Source organism: Scyliorhinus canicula, chromosome 1, assembly GCF_902713615.1.
Source record: "Scyliorhinus canicula chromosome 1, sScyCan1.1, whole genome shotgun sequence".
In the NCBI taxonomy this organism is placed as follows: Eukaryota; Metazoa; Chordata; class Chondrichthyes; order Carcharhiniformes; family Scyliorhinidae; genus Scyliorhinus; species Scyliorhinus canicula.
The window spans coordinates 22,934,671-22,949,770 of record NC_052146.1 but is presented as its reverse complement, the minus strand read 5'-3'; the positions used below and the strand labels follow the sequence as shown (position 1 = coordinate 22,949,770).

At 47.9% G+C, this 15,100-nt stretch overlaps 1 protein-coding gene across 5 annotated transcripts in view; it reads right to left on the bottom strand.

The window, feature by feature from the left end:
- LOC119979316 (transmembrane protein 248-like) overlaps positions 1-15,100 on the bottom strand; it is a 62,506-nt gene that overhangs the window by 5,798 nt on the left and 41,608 nt on the right. For all 5 annotated transcript variants that reach the window (XM_038821768.1, XM_038821435.1, XM_038821602.1 and 2 more), the window contains exon 6: positions 2,507-2,669. In XM_038821768.1, coding sequence (XP_038677696.1) covers positions 2,507-2,669 — 163 coding nt within the window. The remainder of the gene's footprint in view (positions 1-2,506; positions 2,670-15,100) is intronic.

Here is a 15,100-nt window from a genome sequence, read left to right as displayed (position 1 = left end):
AGCATTCCCAGAGCTACTCCTCCTGGAGGACAGGTAGTGCAACTGCACTTACAATACAGACACATCTATATACAGATTATACTCCGGTGTGAATCACATTCACCACAGTTCCCCCTCCCCCATTCCACTTGGGCCAACTGTTCCTAGTTGCCCTTTGACATGATGCACAACTTTGTTCTGCCATTCAAACATTTTAATTTATTTATGTGCCACTTTCAGCACCCTTCTTAGCCTTAATCACCCCCATTTACATTCCTTTTGTCTTCTGTCCTCAACATCATTGTCAATCTCCACCTATCACTGGGCCCCTACCCAGCCCCACTGCCCCCCCCCCCCCACCCTCCCAACCCCACTACAGTATAAATCTGACCCTATTTCCAGTTCTCTCTAGCTTCAACAAGGAGTCATCGAAACTCGAAGCTTCAGCTCCCTTTTCTCTCTACAGACGCTGTCAGCCCTTCTGAGATTGTCCAGAATTTTCTGTTTTTGTTTTAGAATAGTACCCATCTTTCTGTGATACTCTGAAAAAATACAATAATTGTATACGGAACTGTCGGCTATGGTTCTGTAGACAATGTACAATAAATATCTGCAAAGACAGAGATAAGTATAGTATGCATACATTGGCTAAGTGACATTATTCATTTACAGGATCTTTTATACTTGATACTTTTGTAAAAAGGTTTATTGCTTTCCCACTTACTGTAATTTACTTTCCTCCATTAGTTTCCTCTCAAGTCCGGCACCATTTTCTCACCAGATTCATGGATTTGTGCAGATACCTTTCTTCATACATGTTAGGAAACATAGAGGAAGGTCCAAGGTGGACTTATAATTTCAGATTTCCCTACCAGCCACTCTGTTACCATGCACCCAACTGCTACTCTGTACTCTGCTCTCTTGCCACAACACGGATCAAACAATTTGATGGATGGCGCATTTGGAAAAAAATGATTTGCATAGAGTTGATTGAATACGAATAACAGAGATAACACCATAAGGCACAAGAGCAGAATGAGGCCTTTCGGTCCATCAAGTCTGTTCCACCATTCAATCATGGCAATCATTTCCCCCCAATTAAGGGCAATTTAGCGTGGACAATCCACCTACTGTACACATCTTTTTGAGTTGTGGGTGTGAGACCCACGCACACGGGGAGAACGTGCAAGCTCCACACCAACAGTGACCTGGGGCCGGGATCGAACCCGGGTCCTCAGCGGCGTGAGACAGCAGTGCTAACCACTGCGCCACCATGCCTGCTGATATGTTTCTCATCCCCATTCTCCTGCCTTATCCCCATAACACCTGATACCCCTATTAATAAAGAAACTATCTATCTCTGTCTTAAAAACACTCCATAATTTGGCCTTCACAGCCTTCTGCGGCATAGAGTTCCACAGATTCACCACCCTCTGGCTGAAGAAATTCCTCCACATCTCAGTTTTCTGTTCAGTCTGAGGCTGTTCCCTCGGGTTCTAGTTTTTCCTACTAGTGGAAACATCCTCTCTACGTCCACTCTATCCAGGCCTCTCAGTATCCTGCAAGTTTCAATAAGATCCCCCTCATCCTTCCAAACTCCATTGAATACAGATCCAGTCTTCAACTGCTCCTCATATGACAAGCTCTTCATTGCAGGGATCATTCTTGTGAACCTCCTCTGGACCCTTTCCAAGGCTAGCACATCCTCCCTTAGATATGGGGCCCAAAACTGCTCACAATACTCCAAATGGGGTCTGACCAGAGTCTTATACAGCCTCAGAAGTACATCCCTGCTCTTGTATTCTAGCCCTCTCGACATGAATGCTAACATTGAATTTGCCTTCCTAACTGGCGACTGAACCTGCACGTTAACCTTAAGAGAATCTTGAACTAGGACTCTTAAGTCCCTTTGTGCTTCATATTTCCTAAGCATTTCCCCATTTAGAATATAGTCCATGTCTCTATTCATCATACCAAAGTGCATAACCTCACACTTTTCCACATTGTATTTCATCTGCCACTTTTTTGCCCACTCTCCTAGCCTGTCCAAGTCCTTCTGCACCCCCCCCCCTGCTCCTCAATACTACCTGCACCTCTGCAAATCTTTGTATCATCTGCAAACTTAGCAACAGTGCCCTCAGTTCCTTCTTCCAGATCATTAATGTATATTGTGAAAAGTTGTGGTCCCAACACCGACCTCTGAGGCACACCACGAGTCACCGGCTGCCATCCTGAAAAAGACCCCTTTATCCCCACTCTCTGCCTTCTGCCAGTCAGCCAATCCTCTATCCAAGTCAGTATCTTATCCTGGACACCATGGGCTCTTAACGTATTTAACAGCCTCCTATACGCCACCTTGTCAGAGGCCTTCTGGAAATCTAAATAGATCCCGTCCACTGGTTCTTCTTTGTCTAACTTCCTTGTTAGCTGCTCAAAGAATTCTTTATAATAGTTTTCTTTATAATAGATTATAGCGTTAGTGACAAGCAAGGTAGAGGATGTGTTTTTTTTTGTTTCCAAATCTCACCTTTGACAGTACAATGGTAAACTTTGGTTCAGGTTTGTACTGTGCTTTGTAGCACTGAGCAGAAGCATGGCCTTGTGAAGGTGTTTTCTCTGATCTCTCTGCCAATGTAGTCTGGTATAATAATGCATCTGTGTGATTCTCAAAGTTACAGGAAGGAAAGTATCTGACAGAAACAGAATATGATAATAAATAAAAGGTCATCAGCACAATGAACATATCAGATACACACCAGATACCATTTGACATGAAACAAAGCCGACTGCTAAAATTATGAGTCATTTAAAAAACAACCATGATTACGTCACTCAAGAGGGCAGCACGGTAGCATTGTGGATAGCACAATCGCTTCACAGCTCCAGGGTCCCAGGTTCGATTCCGGCTTGGGTCACTGTCTGTGTGGAGTCTGCACATCCTCCCCATGTGTGCATGGGTTTCCTCCGGGTGTTCCGGTTTCCTCCCACAGTCCAAAGATGTGCAGGTTAGGTGGATTGGCCATGATAAATTGCCCTTAGTGTCCAAAATTGCCCTTAGTGTTGGGTGGGGTTACTGGGTTATGGGGATGGGGTGGAGGTGTTAACCTTGGGTAGGGTGCTCTTTCCAGGAGCCGGTGCAGACTCGATGGGCTGAATGGCCTCCTTCTGCACTGTAAATTCTATGATCTATGAGTCGAAAATTACAATTAAAGGCTGATCTTTTATTTGTGATGAAATACTGTTAAGTAATTGTTACATGCAGTAACAACTTAATACCATCTGTGGTTACTACAAGCAACAATCTGTATTAGCAAATTATTTCTACCCATTTGTCATTCTCAGATGTCAATTACAAAGGTGCACTTATCCCACGTTAAATGCTCCAGCTATTTTGGGCAGACTCCGCTATTCAATCAGGATTTTTCATCACATTACGGTATGATTACCTCAGTTACTTAACCCCACGCCATACTGACAGGTTACAATTCATGCTAATCAGAACTGACTGCAGTTGTAAGAATGACTGGAAAGAGAAAATTAGTGAACCTTAGCACAGACATGGACCTTGCAAATAACATGGTTGAACTGCAGAAGGTAAGCCAGGAATCTAGTACAGGACTTCAGCCACAAATTTATGAAGACATTGACTAGCATCAAATTTGTAACCCATCTAAACAACCATGAAGAGAAATTGGATAGACTGGGGTTGTTTTCTTTGGAGCAGAGACGTTTGACAAGGTGTCGCATAAAAGATTGATCCAGAAAGTGAGATCGCAGGGGGCTGGGGGTAGAATACGAGATTGAATTGAGGATTGGCTGACTCACAGAAAGCAGAGGATCGGGTTGGCGAACCGTAACTAGTGGGGTGCCGCAGGGTTCAGTCCTTGGACCTCAACTGTATGCAATCTATATAAATGCTCTGCAAGCAGGGACAGTTGTAACATAGCAACATTTGCAGATGATACTAAAATAGGTGGGAAAGCAGGCAGTGAAGAGGAGATACAGATTTTACAGACGGATATAGAAAGGCTAGGAGATTGGGCCAAAATTTGGCAGATGGAGTTTAATGTGGATAAGTGGGAGGTTATCCATTTTGGCCGAAAAAAATAGGCAAATGTGTTGTTGCAATTGTATAAGGTGTTGGTGAGACCACATCTGGAATATTGTGTCCAGCTTTGGTCTACTTATTTGAGGAAGGATGTTGTGGCTTTGGAAGCAGTTCAGAAAAGGTATGAGGAGAGATTAAACAGTTTGAGCTTATACTCGCTGGAGTTTAGAAGGATGAGAGGGGATCTGATAGAGGTATATAAAATAATTGATAAAGTAAATGTATGGGCAGCATGGTGGCGTAGTGGGTTAGCCCTGATGCCTCACGGCTCCCAGGTTCGATCACTGCTCTGGGTCACTGTCCGTGTGGAGTTTGCACATTCTCCCCGCGTTTGCCCCCACAACCCAAAGATGTGCAGGGTAGGTGGCTTGGCCACGCTAAATTGCCCCTTAATTGGAAAAAATGAATTTGGTACTCCAAATTTAAAAAATTAAAATAAACAAAAAATATGAAGTAAATGTAGACCAAATGTTCCCCCCTTGTGGGGAAATATAGAACAAGAGGTCACAGATATGGGTTGAGAGGCAGTAGATTTAATACCGAGATGAGGAGGCACTACGTCTCGCAGAGGGTGGCGAATTTGTGGAACTCGCTGCCCCATGGTGCGGTGGAGTCCGAATCATTAAATAGTTTCAAGAGGGCAATAGATACATTTCTGATTTAAAAATGGATTAAAGGGCAGTGGGGAACAGATAGGGAGGTGGCTTTGAGACCAGGAAGAGATCAGCCATGATCTGATTGAATGACGGAGCAGGCTCCGTCGGTCTGAATTGCCTACTTCTGCTCCTAATTCCTATGTTCCTATGTAAGGGGCAGGAGGGGATGTGAGGAAATACGTTTTCACCCAGAGGTGGTGGGAGTTTGGAATTCTGCCTGAAAGGTTGATGGAGGCAGAGACCCTCATAACATTTAAGAAGCATTTAGATGTGCACTTGCGATACCAGGGTATACAAGGCTATGGGCCAAGTGCTAGAAAATGGGATTAGAATATTTAGGTGGTCGTTTTTGACTAGCAAAGGAGACTTCAGGTGGCAGTCATGGAGTGAGTGGTCACACACAAGGTGCCTGCCACCTGTCTTGAGGTTGGATTTTTTGGCCCTTTCTGCTCGTTATGCAGGACTGTATCAGGTGGAAAATGTGGGACTATTAAAGAGTAAGGTATTCTTAGGTGGCGCAGTGGTTTAGCACTGCTGCCTCACGGCACCGAGGTCCCAGGTTCGATCCCGGCTCTGGGTCACTGTCCGTGTGGAGTTTACACATTCTCCCCATGTTTGCATGGGTTTCACCCCCACAACGCAAAGATGTGCAGGGTAGGTGGATTGGCCACACTAAATTGGCCATTAATTGGAAAAAATGAATTGGTTACTCTAAATTTATTTTAAGAAAGCAAAAACAAAAGAGTAAGGTATTCTCTTCCGGTGGGGAATGTCGTAGGGGTACCAGACGAGAAGTGTGTCAAATAAGGGGCCCTTTTCGGAACAGGAGTACACGCTTGGCGTAGCAGGGGGAAAGATGGCGGAGGGACCTATGGCATTGTTGCCTGCACAATGACGGAGCAGTTGCTCGAATTCCTCGCAGCCGAAATTAAAAGAACAGAGGCAGACAGCCGGAGAGGACCTGGCGAGGGTGACAGAGCCGATTTGGGCTGCCCTGGAGAGAGTGGAGTAGAAACTGGAGGAGCAGAGTGCATGATGCAGAAGGTCGAGGAGACTGTGACTGATCGAGGATCGGATTGCCTTGTTGGAGGCAAAAATGCTGATCATGGCGGTAAATCAGAAAAAGGTGCAGAAGTCGAAGACCTAGAGAACTGCTCAAGGAGGCAGAATCTGAGGATCATGGGGCTGCCAGAAGGTACTGAGGGAACAAGGACCACATACTACGTGGCCAAGATGTTTGAGAAGGTGGTGGGGCAGGGCTTTCGACTGCCCTCCTGAGGTGCACCGGGCACACCGGTCGTTGAGGAGGAAGCCGATAGTGGGGGAGCTGCCACAGGCAAACATAAGGCTACATCGGTACTTAAACAAGGCGAGGATCCGGAGGTGGGCGAAGGAGACGTGGGAATGCACCTGGGCAGACCACACAGTTCGTATTTACCAGGATTTCGGTGGGGAGCTGGCCACGCGAACAGCCATGTTTAATAAGGCCAAAGCGGCCCTATTTAGAAACAAGGTGCAGTTTGGGATGGCAGAACCAGCCTGTCTGTGGATCACATATGGGGGAAAAATAAGAGTATTACTCCGATTTGCCAGAGGAGACGAGTAGCTTTTTAAGGGACCATGGACTGGGGGACACTTGAAGACTTTGGATTTTGGGTGGGTTCACCTGCAAAATGGACTAGAGGAATTTTACTCAGGGGAGGTGAGGGATGGCATGGGTTTTGCATGCGGTTGTTACGTTTGCTTCTGTTGGCATCACCTATTAAATTTGAAAAGAACTCTACCTTTTTTCCTCCCCGCGTTGGGGATATTAAAATTAGTGGGATCTGGTGGTGGGGACAGGAAGGGGGCCAGAGGAACTTGGATGCGGCGCAGAGTCAAGATTGGGCAGGGGGGGATTAAGGGGGCTTTGTTATAAAAGAATTGTGTTTTTTGCCTGGAGTGAGGGTCACTCGTAGCAGTTCTGCTAGTTGATGGAAGCAAAGTTGAAGGGGGGGCGATTTTTTGGTTTTGACTGGCGTAGAACTATTGGACCTGGAGGATGGAGCTTTCTTCGTTTGGGGTGGGGGAGGGGGTGGGGAGGGGGAGTTGCTGGCGTCAAAAGTTTCTGTTTGGAGGAGGTGGTTGGAGGGGGGATGGCAGTGGTCATCTCGAGGGGACCCGGTAGTGAGCGAGACAGGGGTCGGGGGGTGGGGGGTGGGGGGGGTCCATTGAAACTTGGATACGACTGATTGGGGTGGAGGGTTTTGGAGCCCCCCCCCCCCGACAAGATTGGTCTGATGAAATGTTTGGGGACTGAACGGGCCGATCAATGGTTATGGGGAGAAAGCTGGATTGGGCTATTGAGTTGGACGATGAGCCATGATCATGATGGCAGATGTGGTTTTTACGCAGAGACGCACCTGAGGGTTAAAGATCATACGAGGTTGAGGAAAGGTTGGGTGGGCAAGTGTTTCATTCGGGATTGGATATGAAGACGAGGGAGTGCGGTGTTAATTAGTAAGTTCTTGGCGAATAGCATAGTGGGCGACAGAGGCACCCTAGTGTGGCGACCAGGGGATTTTCCCAGTAACTTCACTGCAGTGTTAATGTAAGCCGACCTGCAACACTAATAAAGATTATTAAGGTGAGTGGGAGATTAGAGGGAGGATCCGTTGTGCTGGTGAATGTCTACGCCCCCAACTGGGACTATATGGATTTCATGAAGTGAATGTTGGCGAAGGTTCTGGACTTAGATACGCATCGTTTATTATTTTGTTTGGGGGGGGGGGGGGGGGGATTTTAATGCTGTTCTTGATCCTAGATTGCATCGGTCGTGTCCCAAGTCCTTGAGGGTGTCGGCGATGGCAAGGGAATTGTTGGGGTTCATAGAGAAAATGGGGGGAGTGGATCCGTGACAGTTTGGGCAACCGAGGGCAAAGGAATTTTCAATTCTTCTCACATGTGCATCAGGTGTTTTCCTGAATCAACTTTTTTGTTTTGGCGTGGTTGGTTGGGATGGACTACTTGCCGATTGTGGTATCGGACCATGCGCCACATTTTGTGAATTTATGCATAGGGATGGGGAGTTCCTAGCAGCTGTAGTGGAGGTTGGATGTGGGGCTGTTGGATAATACGGGGGCATGTGAGCAGATAGGGGTGGCTATGCAAACCTACGTGGGGCTTGAAAAAAGTGAGGAGGTTTCTGCTTCTGTGCTGTGGGAGAAATTAAGGCAGTAATTAGGGAGGAGGTCATTTTGATCACGGCGCACAGATAAGATGGAGCGATTGGAAAGGCAGAGTTTGGTGAAGCAGTGGATCAGAGGTACCCGACAGCCTCCGAGGAGGGGTTGCCGACAGAGAGGAAGAAGCTCCAGATGGAGTTTGAGCTTTTGTCTACAGGGAAGGCAGTTGGGGCATTTTATGAGCATGGGGAGAAGGCCAGTAGGCTGCCGCGCACCAGTTGAGGTGGCATGCAGTGGTGAGAGATTGGGCAGATAAGAGATTCTGGGGACAAGGTGGTCACTGAGCCCGGGAAGGTGAATGGAGTATTTCAGATTTTCTACCGAGGACTGTATTGGTGTGATCCCCCAGGCGGGGATTTGGGCATGAAGCGGTCTTTGGACAGATTGGATTTACTGGTAGTGGAGGAGGAAGAAAGGTGCAGAGGCTGGGTTCTCCAGTTGGGCTGGAGGAAGTGATGAGATGTATTGAGTTTATGTAGTCTGGGAAGGCCCCGGGCCCGGATAGATTCTCAGCGGAACTAGGTTCCCTACGGAGTTGGGGCCTCCTCGTGGAAATGTTTAATGATTCGGTTAATAACCAACTGTGGCAACAATTTGGCCTGACCAAAATGTCAGACAAGGCTCCCATCTGCAACAACCATAGGTTCACACCAGCACTGACTGACGCCATCTTCAAAAGGTGGAGGCAGGACGGAGGGACACTGACAGTCAGGAACCTATACACGGACGGCAGGATCGCAACACTGGACGAACTGACAGAGAAATTTCGGCTAGCCAGGGGGAACGAGCTACGGTATCTGCAGCTCAAAACCTTCTTACGAAAGGAGACAAGAACGTACCCACAACCGCCATGACAGACACTACTGGAAGACCTACTGGACGCAAGCATCCTAGAGAAAGGGAACTGTAGCGACATGTATGACCGACTGGTAGAAAGGGACGACATTGTACTGGACGCAACAAGAAAGAAATGGGAGGATGACCTGGGGATTGAGATAGGGTGGGGACTCTGGAGCGAAGCACTGCATAGGGTCATCTCCACCTCCACGTGCGCAAGGCTCAGCCTGACACAACTAAAAGTGGTACATAGAGCCCACTTAACAAGAAACCGTATGAGTAGGTTCTTCCCGGAGGTGGAGGACAGATGTGAACGGTGCCAAAGAGGCCCGGCCAACCGCGCCCACATGTTCTGGTCTTGCCCCAGACTTGTGGAGTACTGGACAGCCTTCTTCGAGGCTATGTCCAAAGTGGTGGGGGTGAGGGCGGAGCCATGCCCGATAGTGGCGGTCTTCGGGGTTTCAGACCAGCCAGATCTATTCCTGGGGAGGAGGGCGGACTCCCTTGCCTTTGCCTCCCTGATCGCCCGCTGTAGAATCCTGTTTGGCTGGCGGTCAGCAGCACCACCCAGAGCTGCAGACTGGCTGTCCGACCTCTCGGAATCTCTCCAAATGGAGAAAATCAAATTCGCCATCTGAGGGTCAGACGACGGCTTCCACAGAACGTGGGAGCCATTCATGCAATTGTTCCGGGACCCGTTTGTGGCCAACGAACAAGAGGAAGAATAGTCGGGTGGCCAAGAATCAGGGGAAAATGGACGGGAATCGGGGGAAGGTAGCCGGGGGGGGGCTACGGGTTCGATATGGGGGTTTGTTCTCATGGTTTTATGCTTATTTCTTTTTCTTGTTAATTTATTGTTTTTGTATTGGAGGGGAGGGGTTACTGTTTTTCTCTGTTGTGATAAAATTTGTTGTTGAAAACTTGAATAAAAATTATTGCAAAAAAAAAAAGGAAGGACAAAGCCGCAAGCGACAGTCTGATGGCAAGCTAAGGCCCAAAACCAAATTGTAAATAAATGCCTCTAAACATGTGTCTCGGCCATATTGGGGAATGTAAAATATGTATGTCGGTTAAAGGGGGTGGCCACAGTTGTTATTATGAAGATGCTTGCCTGTAAATATACATGTTAATTTTTGCGTGTTTTTTTCTAATAATTTGTAATTTGTTGGATATATAATATGAAAACTCAACAAAAAACATTTCCAAAAAAAAAAATGATTCAGTTAATAAGGGAGAGCTTCCGCCCACGCTGACACATGCATCAATTTTGCTTATTTTAAAGATGGATCCAGAGGAGTGTGGGACGTATCGTCTGATACTGCTTCTCAATATAGATGCAAAGCTGCTGGCCAAGGTGCTGTCAATGCGCATGGAGGATTGTGTGCTGGGGATGATAGGGGAGGACAATAAGGGGACAGTTATCATCAAATATTAGAAGGATATTAACTGTGGTGATGACATCCCGTGGTGTCAGGAAACAAAGGTGATAATACCCATGGACGAGGAGAAGGCGTTTGACCGGGTTGAGCGGGAATACCTGTTTGAAGTGTTGGGATGGTTTGGTTTTGGGCCGGGATTGGTGGGTTGGATTAAGATGTTTTACAAGAGGGCAGCACGATGGCACAGTGGTTAGCACTGTTGCCTCACGGCGCCGAGATCCCAGGTTCGATCCCAGCTCTGGGTCACTGCCCATGTGGACTTTGCACATTCTCCCCGTGTTTGCGTGGGTTTCACCCCCACAACCCAAAGATGTGCAGGTTACGTGGATTGGCGACGCTAAATTGTCCCTAAATTGGAAAAGATGAATTGGTACTCTAAATTTATGAAAAAAAAGTAAAAAGAAATGCCTGAGCAGGGGGATTGGCATTGCCAAACCTGCTTCTTTATTACTGGATGGCGAATGTGGATAAGGTGTGGCGGTGGTGGGAAGGAGAAGGGGTAGAGTGGGTTAGGATGATGGAGGAATCTTGTAAGGCGTCCAGTTTGAGGTTTATGGTTACGGCAGCGTTGCCAATGGCTCCGAGTAGGTATTCAGGGAGCCCGGTGGTGTAATCCACGGTGGAAGATATGGAATCAGTTGAGGAGGCATTTTAAGGTGGAAGAGATGTCGCTGATAATGCCGCTGTGCAAGAATCATATGTTTGAGCCGGGGGGGGTGGATAGTGCATTCAGGAGGTGGAGGGAAGTGGGGCTGGTCAAGGTGAGGGATCTATATTTGGAGGAAGGGTTCGCCAGTCTGGAGGAGCCAAGGGAGAAGGTAGAGCTGCCGAGGGGGAGTGAGTTCAGGTATCTGCAGGTTAGGGACTTTGCATGAAAGGTCTGGAGGGGGTTCTCTAGGTTGCCGGGATACACCCTGCTGGGGTGATTGTTGCTTCCGGAAGTGGGAGAGGGAAGAATTGGGGATATATACAAGTGGCTAGGGGGGCAGGGAGGCAAACGGGTGGTGAAGATCAAGGAGAAATGTGAAGGGGAGTTGGGAGAGGAGATCATTTGGGGAGTATGGAGTGAGGCACTGTGTAGGGTAAACAGGATCTCCTCCTGTGCAAGGATGAGCATGATACAGTTTAAGGTGAAGCAGAGGGTGCATATGACTCGGGCAAGAATTAGTTAGTTCTTTCAGGGGGTAGAAGATGAGTGTGAGAGGTGTGGGCAGGGGCCAGCGAATCACGCGCACATGTTTTGGGGTTGTGAAAAATTGAGAAGATTCTGGGCGGGAGTGTTCGTGGTCTTAGCCAGGATAGTGGAGGATCCTTTGGTGGCAATATTTGGGGTTTCAAAGAAGCCGGAGCTCATGGAGGAGGAAGGTCGATATCGTGGTCTTTGCCTTGCTGATTGCACGGCAGCAAATTTTACAGAGTGGCGGTCGGCATCGCCACTGGGGGTAGCGGCTTGGCTGGGTGACCTGTACGACTTCCTGTGGTTGGAGAAGATAAAGTATGAGTTATGGGGCTCTGAAGAGGGGTTTGAGAAAAGGTGGGGGGGATGTTTGTGACCATGTTTGAGGAGTTGTTCGTTACGGGGTGGGTGGCGGGGGGGGGGGGGGGGGGGGGGGGGGGGGTTGTTGCAAATGGGGGAAATTCTGTACAGACAGTATAATTTAATTTATTGATGGGAAGTATGTTTCCAGGGGTGTTTATTTATTGTAACCTGTTTTGATACATGTTTGTAATAAAAAAGGCTCCCATGGCCTGTGTACATACGAATAAGGCAAGTTTGGGGTATTTCTGTCTGCAGTGTATGAGGCTGGGGTGCCTGCTGTCCCCTTTGTTTTTTGCATTGGTTATTGTGCTTAGGGCTTCAAGGGGTGGAGAGATAGAGAGAAGGGGAATGGAATATCGAGAGCCCTTGTACGCAGATTACTTGCTGCTGTATATCACAGACCCGGTGACTAGTATGGACAGGATTATAGGGGTATTGACAGTTTCGATCGTTTTCAGGGTACAAGCTTAATGTGGGAAAGAACGGTGTGTCCCTGGTCAATGCTCGGATGCAGGGGAGGGGTTTGGAGAAGTTGCCATTTTGGCTGGTCAAGTTGCGTTTTCAACAGCTGGGAATAAGGATGGCGCATAGTTGGGCTCAGTTACTTAAATTGAATTTGGCTAATTTAGTAGAAGGGGTGAAGGAGGACTTCAAGACGTGGGACATTTTTCGGCTTTCGTTGACAGGCAGAATCCAGACAGTAAAAATGACAGTTCTATCGAAGTTTCTGTTCGTCTTTCAGTTTCCCCCAATTTTTGTGCCCACGTCTTTTTGGCAGGTTGAATAGGTTGATTTCGGATTTTATATGGGCGGGTAACGGTACCGCACATTAGGATAGTGTTTCTGAAGAGGGGCAGGCGGAGGGGAGGGTTGGCTTTGTCGAATATGTTGAATTATTACTGGACGACAAATGTGAAGGAAGTTCGGAAGTGGATCATGGAAGAAGGGTCAGTGTGCAAGCAGATGGAGGAGGCTTTGCGTAGGGGGGCGAGTTTGAGGGCACTGATGCTGGTGCCTCTTCCGTTCCTGCTAGCTAAATACTACATGAGCCCGGTAGTGATGGCATCGCTAAGAATCATGAATCAGTGCAGGCAACATTTTAAGATTGAGGGCATGTCGTTGTGGGCGCTGATCTATGGTCATCATAGAGTTATTCCAGGGTTGGATTCAATGTTCAGGGCGTGGGAGCGGGAGAGGATGGAGAGGTTCAGAGATCTGCTCATGGAAGGTAGATTTGCAGAGTTGGGAGAGTTGGTGGAGATGTTTCAGTTGCTAAGGGGTAATAGGTCTCAGTATTTACAAATCAGAGACTTTGTCAGGAAGGAGCTGGCCGGGGCAGCACGGTGGCGCAGTGGTAGCACTGCAATCTCACGGCGCCGAGGTCCCAGGTTCGATCCCGGCTCTGGGTCACTGTCCGTGTGGAGTCTGCACATTCTCCCCGTGTTTGCGTGGGTTTCGCCCCCACAACCCAAAGATGTGCTGGGTAGGTGGATTGGCCACGCTAAATTGCCCCTTACTTGGAAAAAATGAATTGGGTACTTTAAATTTATTAAAAATAAGGAAGGAGCTGGCCACGTTCCCGAGGTTGCCACCCCCCATTGTTGCTTGAAAGGATCATGTCTGAGGATAAGATAGTGGAGGGTAGGGTCTCCAAACTTATGGGGAGTTAATGGAGGGGGAGAAGGCCTCGGTGCAGAAGGCAAAATCGAAGTGGGAGGAGTGGTGGTGGTGGTGGTGGGGGGGGGGGGGGGGGGGGGGGGGCTGTATTCGAAGCGGGGTATGGAGCCAGGCCCTGCGGAGGATAAATTCAACCACTTTGTGTGCAAGATTGAGCCTAGTTCAATTTAAAGTGATGCATAGAGCACACATGACAGTACCATGGATAAGTCTGTTTTTTTCCAGAGGTGGAGGATAAATATGGGCGGCGTTCAAGGGGATCAGCAAACCACACTCATGTTTTGGTCCGGCCCAAAATTGGTGGAGTTGTGAGAGGCCTTTTCGGGGGTTACGTCTAAGATTTTGGGTGTGAAAGTGGCCCTGAGCCGTGGGTGGCGATATTCGGGGAGAGACTGATGTGTTGGCCTTTGCCTCGCCGATAGCCTGGAGGCGGACCTTGATAGGATGGCGGGCTCCAGAGCCACCGAAGGTGGCAGGGTGGGTGAGTGACCTGGCGGAATTCTTCCATCTGGAAAAGATGAAGTTTGTCATTAGGGAGTCGGAGAAGGGGTTCTTCGAGGTGGAAGTTGTTCGTCACCTTCTTTAAAGAGTGGTAGATGTCAGCGAGGAGGTTTGTTTTGTTCTGGGTTATCTTTGTTTTACATTATAATTGTAAAGTAGGAGTGTTCAAGGGAATGGAGGTTTTTTTTTGTATTTTGACAAGTGTATAAAGATGATTATTTTGTGTGTTTTGTACATAAATTAAAAATGCCAAGGGGAAGGGAGCCCCCCTGACCAGGCTGGTCACATGGAACGTGCGAGGGTTGAATGAACTGGTTAAACGGTAATGTGTATTCACGCATTTGAGGATTCTGAAGGCGGATGTGGTGTTTTAGAAGAATGCGGGGAAACTTATAGAAACATATAAAATTATGAAGGGACTAGATAGGATAGAAGCAGGGAGGTTGTTTCCACTGGTGGGTGAAACTAGAACTAGGGGGAATAGCTTTTAAATAAGGGGGAACAGATTTCGGACTGAGTTGAGGAGGAACTTCTTCACCCAAAAGATTGTGAATCTGTGGAATTCCCTGCCCAGTGAAGCAGTTGAGTCTACCTCATTAAATGCTTTTAAGGCAAAGATAGATAGATTTTGAACAGTAAAGGAATAAAAGGTTATGGAGAGTTGGCAGATAAGTGGAGCTGAGTCTACAAAAACATCAGCCATGATCTTATTGAATGGTGGAGCAGGCTCGCAGGGGCAGATGGCCTATTCCTGCTCCTAGTTCTTATGTTCTTTTGTTTCTACAGGAGACACACCTGAAGTTGGGGGAACAGACGAGGCTGAGGAAGGATGGGTTGGGAAGGTGTCCACTCGGGGCTGGATATGAAGGCGAGGGGAGTGGCAATGTTGGTCAATAAGAGGGTGACGTTTGAGACTTCCGGTTGCGGCTATGCAGAGCTACGTCGCACGTTCGGCAGCTCCTGCTAGGAACGGATTTTTGGGCTCTTTTCAGGGCCCCCAACGGCATTTTTTCGACATTTCCCGGTGTAGGAAGGAGACTGCAACATTCCCCCGAAAGTGTATGGCTTGGACCAGGAGCAGGGCGACTAAAAAAGTGGTGGTGAAGCCAAAGAAAGTGCGAAGGAAGAAAAGTAAGATG